Below are 17,003 nucleotides of genomic sequence, written 5' to 3' on the forward strand. Positions count from 1 at the left end.
CTAACGCTAAGCGCTTCTTCTACAGATCCCCTTAGTCCAAAGCTCTCGGCTCATTTTTCTTGCAGAGTGCTTGTAATGCTGCGTCTCAGATACTTCTGAGGGCTCTTCTGAAAGGGCTAGCTTAAAGTATTGTTCTAGGTATTTATTGGGAAAAATTTAGCGGAGTATAGATTGTAGTCATAAAACAAGCAAGGAATGAGATCCTCATACTATTATGCATTCAACACACTTTCTAAGTGGTTATTTATTGAATACGACTTATCGCAGATAGTCCTTACACAAATGCACTATATGGTTGACTTTAGGTTACATAAAACATTGCCAGGAGGTGTTATCCATCGGTAACCCTTCATATAATGCACTGAAAGTCCATGTGGCTGCATACTTAAGCTGGCCATACATCTACAGATCGATTGGCTGGTTGGAACGAACACCTGGTAGTATCTGAATGACAGTTTGGCAGTTTTACAGCATTTCAAAGCAAATGGTCAACTGTCATTTGCCCGGACACTCCCCGATGCTCAAATCCCCTCGCTAGCATGCAGAGGATGTGTATGGTAACACATCCCTTCTCATGCTGCCGCACAACCAAAAATTTTTTTGCTGTTCGTAATGAAAATTCAACCTAGACTGACTTCATTTACAAACTGTCCTCCGAATTCGGGGTGGGCGCTGACGTCATGTGTCATCAGCTGCCCACCCCAAGCAGGCAGACATGGCTGCGTCAGCAGGGGAACACCCATGAAATGCTGACCGTTCCCCTGCTACCGCTCCTTTCCTGTTTCTCGGCCCAGCGACTGTGAAACTCGCTAAAGCCATTCACTCCCAAGGTTTGCGTGTGCACATACCCCGTACATCAGGGACGGGGCTGTATTAGCCCCGTTATGAAGGGGTCTGAATCGGCTCCTAAGTACCTAGTACACTGAGCTGCAGGGATGACCAGAGAACATGTGCTGAATGCTCTTTTTACAAGCAATAACATAGTAAATGTTCCATCAGCCCCTCCCACAGTGCACATGGTTTTGTCCATTAAAGAAGGCGTTTGCTTTTGTAAAACAACCAGAATCAGGCCCAGTGTGTAGCCGCGAGAGTAGTTTCATTTTCTTTTAACTACTTATCATCCTCATTGTGTTCCCGTATTTTTATTTTACCATTATTATGAGGTCGCAGCATCTGGGATGGAGAGAAGACGTTGCCTTGGATTTTCAAGAGGAAGTTGCTGTAAGGTTCTAGAAGAGCAGCACTGCAAATTATGTAATAACTAAAAGGTGTCCATACACGCTGCAATTATGGCATGCATTTTGAACTTTTAAAGTTCAAAATGCATCACACTGGATAGAATCGCAAGGTGTACCTGCGGGATACGATGCGCGTCCCCGCGGGTACAATATTGTACAGCACAAAAAGTATATGCAGGCAGTACTTTTTGTGCTACATTGCATCGTATCACTTTTGCGATGTACATTACTTAACTATAAACTAAAAAAAAAAAAAAAAAAGAGGCTAAAATCGCATCGCATCCGCACATTACAGTAGATCGTATAGCGTATCCCCCTTCAAGTGCCAAAATCCAAAAAGTACAAAACGCACAGCACACATATCGGCACCTTAAAATAAGAAGTCAGTTACACTCCTGATGCTTACAATAGGACTCCTTAAAACTGTGTAAATAAAAAATTATATTAATAAATTTATAAAATAAAAAATTACAATGATGCTTGGTGCACAAATGTCCTATATCCAATAACATACAAATCAGATGTTTGGTTTCAGTTTCTAAGTTCACTCTAAAATATGCTATGATATGATAGCCAGTATAGGCTTCAGCACAAGTGTGCAAGCTGCATATGGTTATGAAATAAAACCCATACAGTTTGATAAACTAGCTGTCATTAACAAATAATCTCCCATTTATTTTTCTGTTCTTCATAGGAAAGTATTTGAAATTTTTTTTTTTAACTGTTTTTTTTACTGTTTGAGAACCGCAGCTGTAATAGTGGATTTCTACAAGGCAGCAACACCAAGAACTATTAAACAAAGATTGTAGCATTAGTTTTTCTGCATATATAAAGTATATAATACAGCAATACAAGTCAATATCAATAGGGCATTCATGACTGTTTAAATGCTAAACATACCTTTGTGACATCTATAGCTGTGTATACTGTATATTTATATTATTAATATAGCTTTCTATGTCGGTTTGAGTATATTATAAATTTTCCAATGCTCATTTTAGTAATTCTATGAAATAAAAAACTGCCGAGTCCTAGAAAAGGGACCTATATAAAAAAAAAAACACATAGCTGCATTTATTATACAGTTACAGTATAAAACGTATAAAAATATCCACAACGTTGACCGTTTATTTTCAGCTTAGAATTTATTTTCTTTTTTTTTGTGTGAGCTTTCTCAGTTCAGTTGAACATTTCAGTACACCGGAGAATAAACAGAACTACGTTGGATACTGTAGAAAAAAAAAAAAAACAGGAATGAAAGTTTTGGGAGCACCACCAACAATAAAAAATATCATTGAGAAATCTCGTGTTCGAATATTTTTAGATTTTTATATACCTACTTTTTCTAGGGTACAAAAATACCGGCCTAGCATTCCTTTAATGTGCGTGAATAGAAATAAATATTGTACATTCAGGAGAGAGCACATTACTGAATTTGTCAGTGGTTTTACAAACACATGAACAGGATGGGACCCGAATCATCTTTGTACATTCATCTTGTGGCCCTCAGTAGGTCACGCTGTAGAACAAGTGCCAGGACCCAGTAGAGACACGGGGTTAAATATTCCATTCTCTGTACGTTGTACCTGTCAGTCAGTTCGTATGAAAATACACAAAGCTTTGGTTACCTGTATTCTCGTTATAACGCACTAGAAACAGCAGACGGATGAAGGCAAAGTTACAGGCTACAGAATTCTGGAAACTCCGCTCTAATTTACATTTCTACTGTGTGGTCCAGGCCTTGGACCCCGGCCAATCTGGCTGCCTGCTGCTTTCACAAAACAAAATATTGTAGTAAGTCTTTGAGACCTTTTAAAAGCATTATCAAGATTGTCACTGTTAGCATGGAGTTCATGGTGAACCACTGGGCTGTGCAATAGGAATAACGTCTTAATTCAATCAGATGTACTTTTATTGAATGTCACACATTGAACTCCGAGGGGGATTGACCATTCTAGTTACTGGCTCTTGACTGTAGTTCACGATGTCGGCCTTCACCACTCTCTGCAATCAAAAACATTCAAAAACAGTATTAAGTATATTATTGGCAGCTATCAAAGACTGATTATTATTTAAACGGGAAGTTATTTCATTAACTGGTGGAATGAAAAGCCGTGTTTGAGAATTGTATGCAAAGTTTGAGACAGTAACCAAGTATAAAAGTGTAGTAGCCAATAAAAACCAATGAGTCATTAGCATTGTTTACTCTATTCCAAAAAGACAATGGGCGAGATTTAATGCCGCCCGAGTTAAGCTTCAGTGCGAGATGGCCGCCGAACTCTGCCTTTTTTTTTTAAGGGGAATTAACTTTCATGGTTTTGCCTTGTAAGTTAATTCCCATTTAAAAAAAACGTCAGAGTTCAGCGGACATCTCGCACTGCCGCTGAACTCTGCATTAATTCTCGCCCAATGAATGTAAACGTCTGATGATTGGTTTGGTGGTTTCAAATTTTAACAATTTTGTTTATTTATAAATAAACAAATCCACTGTAAAAATGCACAAACTTTCTTCTATAGGACCATATAAATTCACAGCATTTATTCATTAGGAAATTAGTTTATTAATTGGGAAAAATCAAAACACATGTAAAAAAAAAAAAAAAGGTACTCTTTACCTAGAACGGCGCCCGTCGCGGGCATCGCGGGTACATTTATGTGCGTCCGCGACGCGACCGACGCGATGCCCGCGATTTCCCATTGAAACCCATGTTAAACATGGAAATCGTGTCGGTCGCGTCGCGGACGCACATAAATGTACCCGCGATGCCCGCGACGCGATGCTCCCGATTTCCCATAGGAATCAATGTTAAAAGGCGCGATGGACCCGATTTTACTGTTAAATGGCTCAATCCACCCGATTTGGCCATAGGAATCAATGTTAAATGGGCCACAGAGCCCATTAACCCTTAAATGCCCCCCCAAATTTTTAACGCCACCCCACGATCCACGCCAACCCGAAGCGTGGCGAGCGCAGCGAGCCCGCGAGGGGCGGCGGTACGCGTCCTCCGACCTTTTCATGCCCTACTATCCACTAGGGCGTGGTGTGAGAATATAATAGTGTGGCGAGCGCAGCGAGCCACCGAGCCCGAAGCGTGGCGAGCGCAGCGAGCCCCGCGAGGGGACGCGGATACCTTCACAGTTATGCGCGTCCCCTCGCGGGCTTCACAGGTGTCCGTGGCGACGCAAACACCTGTGAAGCCCGCGAGGGGACGCGTCTACCTGTGAAGGTATCCGCGTCCGCTCGCCACGCTTCGGGCTCGGTGGCTCGCTGCGCTCGCCACACTATTATATTCTCACACCACGCCCTAGTGGATAGTAGGGCATGAAAAGGTCGGAGGACGCGTACCGCCGCCCCTCGCGGGCTCGCTGCGCTCGCCACGCTTCGGGTTGGCGTGGATCGTGGGGTGGCGTTAAAAATTTGGGGGGCCATTTAAGGGTTAATTTGGCCCCAAATCGGGTCCATTGAGGCATTTAATAGTAAAATCGCGGTTAATCTGCCGTTTTAACATTGTTCCCTATGGGAAAATCGCGGTCATCGCGGCCATCGCGGCCATCCCGATTTACCCGCGATGCCCGCGATCACCGCGATTTTTACCCCCGACGCCCGCGATTTCAATCGCGGGCGCCGTTCTAGGTAAAGAGTACCATAAAAAATCACACCTATATAAGATTACTCAAAGCACTGTATCCAGTTTAAAAAGAGTGATAAAGTAGAGAGATAATAGCCAATCAGCTTCTTACTTTCATTTTTTTTTAAAAGCCTGCAATAAGGCAGTTAGGATGGTACTTTATATCTCCGCAAAAGTATCACTAATATACTTCACCATCCTGCCATGTCAACTGTTACGTTATCGCTACACTACGCATAGTTGTATACTGCTGTATGGAATACCTCCATCTACTGCAATGAGCAGACTTTACTCTGAGACTTTGCGGAGTTCAGCAGTGTATCGTCTTCAGGGTAGTTCACGATCTCTGCCTTTACAATTCGCTGCCGGCCAGATGCCAAAAGTTACAAGCAAAACGGATGGTCATGCAATGGAAGACAGGAGGATGAAAAACAAAACAGAGTGAATAAGAAATGAAACGAGTGAAAGTGAAAGAAGCAAGAACATAATCACGCACACACACGGATATTCTACAGAGTTTACATTTACAGACAGCACAATAACAAAAATCACTGTTGCAAATGAAAGAATACGCAGCTGGTTGGCACAGAATCACTATCATTATAAATGATATCCATCAAATAAAACTAAATAGCTGTGTAGACTGTGGCTGCTTGAACTGTAGTAAAAGATGAAGTACAGTGAAGTGCTACGCTGTAAGCTGCCAGTAGGCAGAGACCTCGTATTTTTCAACTAAAAGATAACCTCAATACCTGCCAAGAAGATGGGGCAGATGCATTTAGCCTGGAGAAGTGATCAAGTGGAAGGTGATCATGCACCAGTCAATCGGCTCCCGAAAGGTTCCCATACACCAGCGGTGTATTGGGGGAAACCCTTGATCCCACGATGGTGTTATCAGCGGATCGAGGATATTAAACATTCAAAAAAATCCCATTCCACCAATCCAGGCACGGATCGGCAAATTGTATATATTTTTTTGCATGCATAATATCTGATACACCCACAGATTGCAGATCATAGCTGGAAGCTGAACAGCGCGTCCGGTTGGCAGAATGAGGGTGCCGGTGGGTCAAGATCGTGTCTGCAGGTGTATGGGCAGTTAGGAGCTGACTGGCTGCTGTGTTATCGCCAGTGTCAATGTAGTGCTTCTTTCCCGTGATGAGATGAAATATCCCTAAACACGCCATACCTTCTCCCTTACTGGATTTATCAACTCATTTTTAGTTGAGTTTTTGTTTCATTGCAAAAGGATGTTCAAACGGGGCCAGATGTACTAAGCTTAAAAAGTGATAAAATGGAGAGTGATAAACCACCAGCCAATCGGCTTCCAACTCAAATTTTTCAAACAGAGCTGGTAACATGGCAGTTAGGAGCCGATTGGTTGGTAGTTTATCGTTCTCCATTTTATCACTTTTCAAGGCTTAGTACATCTCGTCTTGATTGAACATGCAGCAATTTGTGTGAGAAAGTTTATACAAAACTGGCCACATCATTCAGTGAGCCAGAAAATACCCAGTCATTTCAGTCTACATCTGATCAAAGTTAATCAGATGTTGAGCGTAATGCTGGGCACAGATTTGGCCTCAATTCCCCCAATTTCGATACAATCTCGACCGATTGAATGTAAATTGGGCATGTTTTAGGTCCGATTCCGATCCGATGTGTGTCCTCGTTGGTCGTTTAGCAGATCCTACCTGGTGCGGGCAGGATTTGAAAACAATCCCTTTAACTGGGTACAGATCGTGATCGGATTCTATGCGAATCGTGAGCAGATCATGTGCTCCAACAGATCGCCCTACCATCGTATGATCGTCTCACGATCATGATCTTTCTGGTTTGTACCCTACACAACACAGTCTAAGAATTGCACAAGCGAACATGTATGACCAAATTGGACAGGATATGATCTCTATGAACTCAATTGACCAGACTTACCATTAACAGAGTGGCTGTGGTAAGAAATAAGGGTATTATGAGACACAGACAAAAACAGTGGCACTCTAGTAAATGTGAAGACACAATTACAATATTATAACTTCTAGAACCTGGCATATCCTGATTAGGAAAACATGGCGTTTTATACTGCACCCTAAAAGCTGACTTGATTTTCCATTCTTCTCCTTTGTTCTAATAAAAATATTAAGTGCGACACTAGACAAGCATATGTCCATTTTACAGATAAGGATACCATAGTGTTTTTAATCGTTGTTTCGTTCTATATTGTTATTTACACACATATATTTATTGGACAACTAAAGAATAAACAGGGTTAGTGTTGCTTTAAGAGTTCAATTTGTTTGCAGATTTTATCTGGTGTACAAGACATGGCGATGATTAACAAGGGTTGGGGTTATCAATGGACAGTTGTAGTTAATTTGTAGTGCTTCAGTGTGAAGTACTATTATCTAACATGCCAAGATAGCGTGTCAGCTGTCTCTAGAAAATCATCAAGCAATTAACAGTGTAAATGTTAATTTAAACACTGTGATGTGCAAACATTTCAGCTGTCAGTTCACATGTATACTCGCTTGAAAGACTTTACTCTTGAAAAACAGCAAAGTTCAATGACGAGCAAAATGTACAAAGACGAAGCGAAAAAAGTGCAAAACGAATGTTAACAGTTTATAAAATACATAATCACATTCCAAACATTTCCATAGCAATCAGAGAGTAACCTAGGAAAATCTGAAACATGTTGAAATTTGACTTTGGATAATTCTTTGTGACTCCGGATTTTATCTGACTCATAATATGGCAGCAATCATATGTATAATATATGGTACACAACGATGGTTTCTCAACCTGTCCCTCTCTCACATCACACAACAGCAGTATAAGAAGTGTGGATCTACTAGCAGAAACACCAGCCTTCCATGGGCGTTCTCATGGTAATTAGGTGGTGACGAGGGTGCGGGGGGCTGGCAGCTGACATCACCGGATGTCAGCTGCCTGCCCATATCCGACCCAGCGTGCACACATATGGAAGTGACTTGAAAATCACTTTTATATGCGTGCACCTTCCACAACTTCTGATGGTCGGCGACCATCGAAATATGTGGGAGGTTACCCGCGGCATATGAATGGATGCTTATGCTAAACATCCATTCACAGCCTGTACTGGCGAACCCGTGCTGCGAGGGGAGGGGTGGGGTGGATGGCCGTTCATTCTCAGGGTGGGGTTTGGTGGATTTGCAAGGCTGCGAATTCGCAGCCTTACGAATCATCCAGAATAATCCCCAAAGTACCAGGCACTTTATCACTTCTCCTCCCTTATCACTGGTTCATGCATCTACCCCACGGTCACATAATTTTGGTCGTCTTCCCATTAAAGTAGTGTAATTTACGTAGAAATATCTTCTGAGCTATTTACGATCCTTATACACTGAAACATATCTGGGTTGAGATATGTTTTTTATATGTAACTACATCATGTGGGTTCCCCATCAGCGGACGGTAGGAATATCCTCCTAATCGGATACTCTAACACCTTCAGAGAAGACCATCACAGGGCATGTATCTACTGAAGTGCAACAAGAGGTGGCCAGATGGGTATCAAAGGTGCATGAAGCTGGTCTAATTGCAGGTGGGGAGGTCTAAGGGGCATTGTAAAAGCATGTGGTGGGGGGGGGGGGGGGGTATGAAACTGTGCCACACAAGTGTCCACAATTTGCCACACAGCCGTACCAACGTGTGTACCTCTACTTACAAGTTATCCTACTGAGGCGGATGTCTACCATACCTTCTACTCTGCAGATTATGCACCCACGCCCTCAGTGTTCCATAATTCCATTGAAACGTAAGCTCTTGCTATTGGGGCTCTTTCATCGTGTTGTGTTCGGTATATACTGTTGAGGTAATACCTATGTGTTTCTGTATGTTATTTGCATTAAATAACATTTTCCTAAACACTGAATAAATATCATTACCTGAGATTGTTCAATTTCTGCCTTGTTTAATTTGATTCCAAGGATCTCGGCAGCAACTCTCTGAAAACACAGGAAAACCTACAAAGGAAAAAAAAAATGAGAGTTTAAATGATTAAAAGCAGACATCCTCCAGTTACTTTCAAATAAATCAAGTCTTTCCTGGACTGTAAACACGGACGAGATGTAAACACAGAATTTATACTCAACAGTCCTTAAAATAACTTACGCTTTGAAACTGGTGTCTTTTTAATACAGAAAAGTGTTGTGTTTAGCAATCAGATTCCAATACATATACCAGATTTGTTTCACGGAGCATACATTTGTCTCATTGTTTTACAATGAAAATGGCAAACCACGCGAATAATGGACACGAGGACACAAGCAAGGTATTCCAAAGAGGAGAACCATGCAAAGTAATAGAAGGGGGAACATAAGACATACTTTACCATGCACCTGTCCTCTATACACTGGTGACATAATGAGACATGACCTTCACTAATTCATAACCAACATGGGCATTCTAACGACCAGTTTTACATTCTCCCTGTTACTAATTAGAGAAGTGGAGGTCTATGTAGGGCAGGGCAGCGGCTAAACGCGTCAGCCACTGACACCGGTGCGTGGAGGAAAGATCAGTAGTGGCATACATACAAAACTGTCCTTAGTAAAGATGCCATTATGTTAGAGTGCAAAACAATTGTCTAACATCAACAGAGTCACCACTTCAGAATGCAAAAATACCAAGGGAATATATTCAAAACAAGAGACTACATTTCAGGAGTATAAACTTCTGGGGAACGCTGTAGCATTTTAGGGCAAAGTTAAGGCTTTGTACCCTGACATTTTAGGGCATAATTTAAACATAACACATAGAATGGGCCATGACCCAAACAAATGACACAGAATGCCATGAAAAAGAAATTAAAGATGGCCTTGCCCAAAAGTCGCTGGTTTTAAACTTATTTGGGCTTCCCAGCACAGTATAAAACACCATACACTACCTATGTATACCAACTATAAGGACCGTGGCTTCACCTTATATATGCATTATTTGGGCATATGAGGGGGGGGGGGGGGGGTGTAACCAAAATCATATGCCTCCACACTCCTGTTCACCGCCTCTCCTCCCAACTGTCAAATCTCCACCACTCTCCAAAGATACAAATGGCCTTTTAAAACCGTACATCTTTATCTTCTTTATTAAAATCTTCCTGCTCTCATTTTAATTGACCAGTCTATACTCTGTCTGCTCCGCCCTCTCCCATGCAGGTCCAAGTGCAGCACCAAACCTTTGGATTCAGGTAATGCTGCTTTTGTATTATGTATTAGAATACATATTATGGTATTATAGAAGGACTGAATGTGCAGCTGTGGTTAAATAGCTTGTATCCCATGCTATGTAATTAGTACTATGGCTGCCATCAGGTGAGGGTAGGTGGAACCAGCAGTACCAGGGTTCCAAGTCTGTCCGGAGAGGGGGCCTGCCTTCTGGCGGTGGGCAGGAGCAACACAACATCTTGGGCTTTGAGGACCAGTGCAAGAGGAGTCAGGTGAGAAGAGTTCAGGGGTGACTGTACGACTGGCGGGTTGACTCCCTGCAAGTGTTGTGTGGGTCGGGCTCCAGAAACCAATGCTAGAGAGGTAAGCAGGAAGGATGCTGGGGTAAGGGGCTGGCTGGCGTGTTTGAAATTAAATATGGTCAATGTGTGCATTGGGTGAGGCTGTTGGGACAATGTGTATATGCGTGTGTGTGTGTGGGGGGGGGGAGGGGGTGGCTATAGGGCATTGTGTGTTTCAGCACTGCTATGCAAGCTGTGTGTTGGGCTATGCAATGTGTGTGTGTGTGTGTGTGTGTGTGTGTGTGTGTGCAGCTATGGGGGCAGTGTGTGTATGTGTGTGGCTATGGGGCAGTATGTGTGTGTGTGTGTGTGTGTGTGTACACTACAGTATTAGTAGGGAGATGGGGGGCTTAACATAGCAGATTAGATTTTTGAACCCTTTAAATGATATTACCCAGTGGGTCATTACAATAAGCTCACATAGTCAGATACATGTTCTCTATATATATTACTTACAGAATCTCCAGTCTTTGCAGAAACAAAGAAGCTTCCGAGACCATTTTCTTGGCAAAATCTCTGGTGTTTATCTGCTTTTACTGTTCGCATGTGCTCCAAATCAACTAAAAAATAAATATGCGGAATAAACACACGGACATATACACATATATAGATATACACAAATATAGAATTTTTTTTAAAACAATAAATTATGTCAATCCTCCTACATTATGCCACATTTTGATACTTTGATGCACAGCCAACGCAGGAAATTAATAAGCAGCCTTTTGCCGTTTTTTACATTAACCAAGATAAAAAAAAAAACGGTCTCCTGCTTTTTTTCTAGTTGCTCACACGCAGGTCTATACATCTGTGAGATACATCTGAGACACAATTGTAAATTCTTTGATCTGAAAATAGCAAAAATATAAAAAAAAGTTGGCTGAAATCAACACATTCATTCAAAAATGTTTCATAGAGCAGCCGAAGGGGAAATCGCAATATGTATAGGCTTAGCCTGTAATAAATACATAACTGTAATAAGCGGGAAGCAGGTGCCTGTTACTGGTGGTGATTAAGATGATATATTGTTTACATCAAAACAATGATAAGTATTTTATGAATAAGGTAAACCTAGAACCTCTGGGACCCAGGTGTATTTTGGATAAGGAAGCAGATAATGTTGTAATGAAGATATGGCTATCATGCTGAAAATAGCATATGAACAGGATGTAGTCCAAATGTTGACGATGACCACGTTAACATTCATAATGTTCACAGTTGGAATATCAACATTGTTAATATGTCGGGAGGAAACATGTAGAGTAGGGAGGCCAAGACTGATTGACCTCCTGAGGCCGCGCTATGCTGGAAATTGCTATGAAGCAGTCCTTTAGTTGTCAGGCGGATGCGGTGTGCCAGTGTGTGACCTCTAACATCACACTGCACATCTGCACAACCTGTTTGCTGGGTAGCATCTGAGCAGAGTGCTGCTGGTGCTCAGCGCTGCCCGACGAAAGGGATCAAATGCGCATTTGGACCTGAAATCTCAGGATTCAAATCCCTGCTAAAAATGCCCTAAATCCCGGGATCTTGCTGATCGAAGCATCACCATCCCTAATGTAGATGTTCTTAGAATGTTGATAGGTGAAATATGAACATTGCCAGAATGTTGAAATTGGTGATAGGCTGCGGGAAGGTGGTAAGGGCTAGGGACTAGAGGGAGGGTTAGGGCAGAAACACCGGAGCTTCAGAGGGCTGTTGTCGGTTTTATATACTATTTGCAGCATCACAATCATATTGGCAGTACAAAGGCACAAAAAAGGTATGACTAGAACTGACCCTGAGGGACAGAGCTATGGGGCGCTCACCAAGTGTCGGCTTTCCTGCAGCTGTTTTATAGACTGGATAGTGGGTGACTTTATCAAGTGGCAAAGCGCATCAGGGAGCTGCTTGGACACCCCCCATCGTGCTCATCTTTGCCCGATTGCAGTCCGAACCAACCCCTGGAATCCATATACATATTCTGACGAGAGAACTGTGTACCAACTTCACCTCCATCAGCAAATACTGCCTTGCACAAGTCTTTACATGTTTTATTAAACCTTTGTTAAGAACATCCAATCTACTTTTTTCATTTATTCTCAAAATTTGTGCACTGCTTCATTTGTCTTTTTTGCATATTGGCAGTACAACTTCAAATGTATTACTTTACCAGCATGTTTACAGGTGTAATGCTTATCCGTTTACCATGCTTTAAGTAGCATGTTAACTTTTTTGACTTGCTGGCGTCTGCATTCTGGAATAGACTGTAGTCACTGTTGACATCGTAAAAGTCGATCCAAAATACCCATCCATTTTGTATTGGGCTCCTGCTGTACATCAGTGGTAGGAAACATTCATGTGTCCAATCAGATTGTGAGAAGGGAGCACAGGCCATTCTGCACCACATATTCAACCCCTCCTTCCACTGTGGGCTCAGCAGTCAACGGTTAGTAGAGCCAAATCAATGGTACTGTGAGGCGTGTCAAGTAAGGATAGCTTTTGTGGCATTAGTGTAGAAACTGCTCATAGCAACCAATCAGCTTCAACCTAGGATATATAACATTCTAGATATTAGACGTTTGATACATCTCTGTGTAAGTGACATGGGAGATTCAAGCCCACATAGAAACTACAGGAGATGCTTAACTGTGAGGCAGACCCCCCACTAACCATCTACTTAGGTGGTTCTCCTACTTAGACGGAAGACCGGCACACATTATAAAAGGACAATAAAAAAAAAGGTAAAATAGGTTAAACCTTACAAATAAATACACAGTGTGTACATTTTCTTTTTCAGAAATATGAGTTGATATAAAAATTCAACCAAGTCCTAATCCACTAATTAATGTTGCCAGTTAGGCTTAACAGTATTTTTGTACCAGTCGCTTTTCCAACACAAATTCCTGCGGTGGTACACATTCTGTGCCGAACTGAGCATATGTTAATGTACAAGATATTTTTTTATGTGGATTTAACCAGCAATGTATAGGCAAAAAAAAGGAGGAAATGCTGTGTAAGCTCTTCAGAAACACTTGTAGCAGTCAACATACTTTATTTCCAAGGGCAAATGTTAATCCCATAAGCCAATGCTCCGAAAAAAAAGTTGTATTAAAACAGAAAAATGCATAATTTAAGTGTGAGGTATATTATTTAGTTTTTACTATTATATACCCACTGGAACGGGAGCCAAGCCTAACAAATAATGCCATGTTTCATAGGAAAGGGCATGGCGCTCGAGCCATGAGCAGGTTTTTATTGTGCACATTCCAATTTCTCCAAATCTGATCCTGAGGTGACTGGAAGCTACACTGAACAGTTTCTCCTTTTATTGCACTGCAGTCTCTATAATGGTGTTGACTCTATGCCGTCAAATTATAGGGCAAATATAGTCACAAGCATTTAAGGACAACCAGGCTCTTTGAGTAAATAAAGGGGGGTTGGGGGGGACCTTAAACTGATTTCCTGAGGAAGGGACCCAACTGACTTGTAAAAACCTGTAAATTTGCAAATCTAGTAAGTCTGCATAATGGTGTCATTTGATTATCAACTAAAATGTTCACTTACTCCATAAAAAGCTTTATTTAAAAAATGATATTGAAGGTCTTTAATTTGTACACTCTGGGGACGTATGTTGTTCTTGCGAGGCATTCCTAAGTCATACTTCACGGTGTGAATTAGCTAACAGGGCTTTTCTGCAACATGCTGAGGCGTCGTAAAGCGTTGCTGGGCTCGCCTGGCTACAGCTCCGCAACTTCACAAGGACTGCAACAAGCAAGAGGACTGCATTTATTGCTCTGCGAGGAGGTCACTGGTATCCACCCATGTAAATGCATTTACAGTCTAGGTATGATTGTTACACAAACATAGCACTGTGCACACGCTAAATAAAATGACGCAGGTAGTTCCGGCTTCATTAAAATAAATAAATTGTGTAATGGCGTATTTTCTTACCATGTAACACCGAATGCAAAGAGACACCGTAAAACTATGTTGAAGCGACATGGTTCTGTCTCGTAACGAGTACAGGTCCTTTCTGTTACCAGGTAATCATCAAGCCAATCATGGGAATACGGATTATGTAATAACGTTCTTATGTTACATCAGGTATAGATATATATTGCACCTTATCAATGCAGCACACTGTAACCAGGGCCCTTATTCTGGTTCACTCGTAAAGGCAAGTTCCTTCTCAAATGGACAAAACCATGTGCTATGCAGAGGGGGCAGATGTAACCTGTGCATTTATTTATAATCCAGAAATATACTGATAGTTTAATTGGTTCCCAACGAAATTAACCTTAGAATATCTGTGTGCATGTACATGTGGTAGGGGATATAGATTGTAAGCTCCACTGGGGCAGGGACTGATGTGAATGTTCAAATATTCTCTGTAAAGCGTTGTGGAATATGTGTGCGGTATATAAGAAACTTAATAAATAATAAATATATTTAATAATAGTTGGCCAACTCTGTGTGTAATAATTAATAATAATAATAAAAAGGTATAAATACCTATTATATAGATATCTAGAATACAATTAATGCTAAAGGTCCATCACGTCTTTTTCATGCACTGTGGGAGCTGGCCGCTAACAGACCCCACCGGGGGGGATGGAATGAAAGAGCAGTAAGAAGGGGTAAAGCCGGAAACTTTGGATTGGCCAAGAGATGGGTGAGACATTAGAAAGTGTCTGTGCGTGCAAGTGTGTGGTGGGCACTGGCCCCCAAAACCAGCAACTGGTGATGATACAGCTGTATTCTATTTCAAAATAGGTCACATTTAATCTTTCTTTATAAAATTCCACCTATTCTAGTTTTTTGCGTGTCCTGCGTCTAAAACCTCCCGAACAGAAAGAAGTCCCGGGAAGAAAAAAAAAAAAGGAATATTTAAAATGTTTTCAATAGGTAAACTATAAGGGCGAGCCATTAGTAGAGGTTTTAGATAAGACAGAGCTAGAGCGATAAATCCTTGGGTGTAATGGTACATGCTTACATTAGGACAAAAGCAAATGGCATTTTTAAATAGACAAAAGGTGAATTACTACAATCACATACATCTTTCTCTCCTGCAAAGTACCCATTGGATTAGTGTGTGACATATATGAACAGGGTACAAATCCTACATTGATTTGTGCATAAACAACCACATAATGACTGTGTATAAGACTCGGAAATGTTATAAACAACTTATGCAGCAGCAAACCATCTAGAACAGGTAAAGCAAACTACATATATGCATTTATTAGATGTATATTTCATGACAGATCAGCCACTGTGCTAAGTTTTGTCTTACATTTTTTAAAGTAGTTTATAGGTTTCTAGAGCAGCTACAGAGGCGGTATAAAAAAAAAGAGGAGCGGTTTAAATTTGACTCTTCCCGTCAAGTTCTCGTATGAACATGCAGAATTTATTTTTATTTTTGAGGAATTCACGGCTATTGCTGCTTATGAATTGCATGTAAATGACATAAAATACAAAACACAACGGAACCAGGCTTACTGTGGAAAAAGGACGTTTTGAGGAATATTGAATCCCGGCTGAAATTTTTAGCAGGTGAGGCCCTTTTTTATTTGGGTGAATTTGATTCGCCTATTCAATTCCAGTGCTGATTTATCACTCGGGGATTGTAGAAAACCACGTGTATCTGTGAAATTGCCACAAAGTCACGTGGTTTTGGGGAATTGGTGGCCATTTTCACCCATGCCACGTGGCTTTGGGCCATAAGCCGATTAACACATATCTGCCAGTGATTATTTTGCCTGCGATTCCAATTAATCTATAGTGCAGCCCTTTCTATCTTCAGGCTCCGATCCCCTGCACACGGGACCATCCATCAGATCCGATTGAATGTCAAACACATGTCAAACACTTTTTATCCAATTTCTCAGCCCAATTCGTTGGAATCGAATGAAAAGGGACCAATTCGCACTATGCTGGCAGGCAGCTGGTCTATTTATACTACTTTTTATATGTCGCACCCGAGATTTTGTACGCGGCTCCAACCCGGCTTGTGACCCTTTTTTATTGGTCTCCCTACGCCGCATAATACCGGGTGGGTGATATCAGTAGAGGCGGGTCCTAAGCTAGCTCTGGCTATTTCATTGCATCACCCGCCCATAATGCAGAGTGGGTGACATCAACAGATGCAGGTCCTGAGCCAGGGCAGGAAGACCTGTGCTGTCTATTTCATTGCAGAGAATGCATTAACCTGGGTTACCCATTTACACTGCACCGCGTGCCGGGTTGAATCAGTGTTCCACCCTGCTTGTTTCTCTGCTGAAATTATGGGTCTCTCGACCCGGCATATTTCAACTGGGTGCATTTCCATTGCCTGCAATCCCGGGTTTTTGCACGCTCTGTGCAAAAACCTGAGTTATGTCAGGCAGTGTAGAAGTGGTATTAAATGTGCTAAAGCGTAGTCAAAAGAAATTAAATCATCTAAACATATAAATAAGAAAATGTGAAAAAAAGCATGCAAAAAAAACTTGTTTACAAAAGAATCACCAATAAGGATAAACATGTGTAAAACTTAAGACAAAGTTTGTGTTTTTTCTGTAACCCGCAACTGTTTTCCAGTACATCCACATCAGAAGGTAAGGAACATAATTA

At 41.5% G+C, this 17,003-nt stretch overlaps 1 protein-coding gene across 2 annotated transcripts in view; it reads right to left on the reverse strand.

The window, feature by feature from the left end:
• Positions 1–2,364: 2,364 nt before the first annotated feature.
• Positions 2,365–17,003, reverse strand: part of RAB28 (RAB28, member RAS oncogene family) — a 111,723-nt gene continuing 97,084 nt past the window's right edge. The window contains exons 5-8 of one of the 2 annotated variants that reach the window (XM_083158280.1): positions 10,869–10,972; positions 8,794–8,871; positions 5,131–5,229; positions 2,365–3,242 (exon numbers count right to left, since the gene is read on the reverse strand). In XM_083158280.1, coding sequence (XP_083014406.1) covers positions 5,137–5,229; positions 8,794–8,871; positions 10,869–10,972 — 275 coding nt within the window. In that variant the 3' untranslated portion in view covers positions 2,365–3,242; positions 5,131–5,136. The remainder of the gene's footprint in view (positions 3,243–5,130; positions 5,230–8,793; positions 8,872–10,868; positions 10,973–17,003) is intronic. The other variant, XM_083158276.1, reaches the window with a different exon arrangement.

This window comes from Crinia signifera, chromosome 1 (genome assembly GCF_055691185.1).
Source record: "Crinia signifera chromosome 1, ASM5569118v1, whole genome shotgun sequence".
Lineage (NCBI taxonomy): Eukaryota > Metazoa > Chordata > Amphibia > Anura > Myobatrachidae > Crinia > Crinia signifera.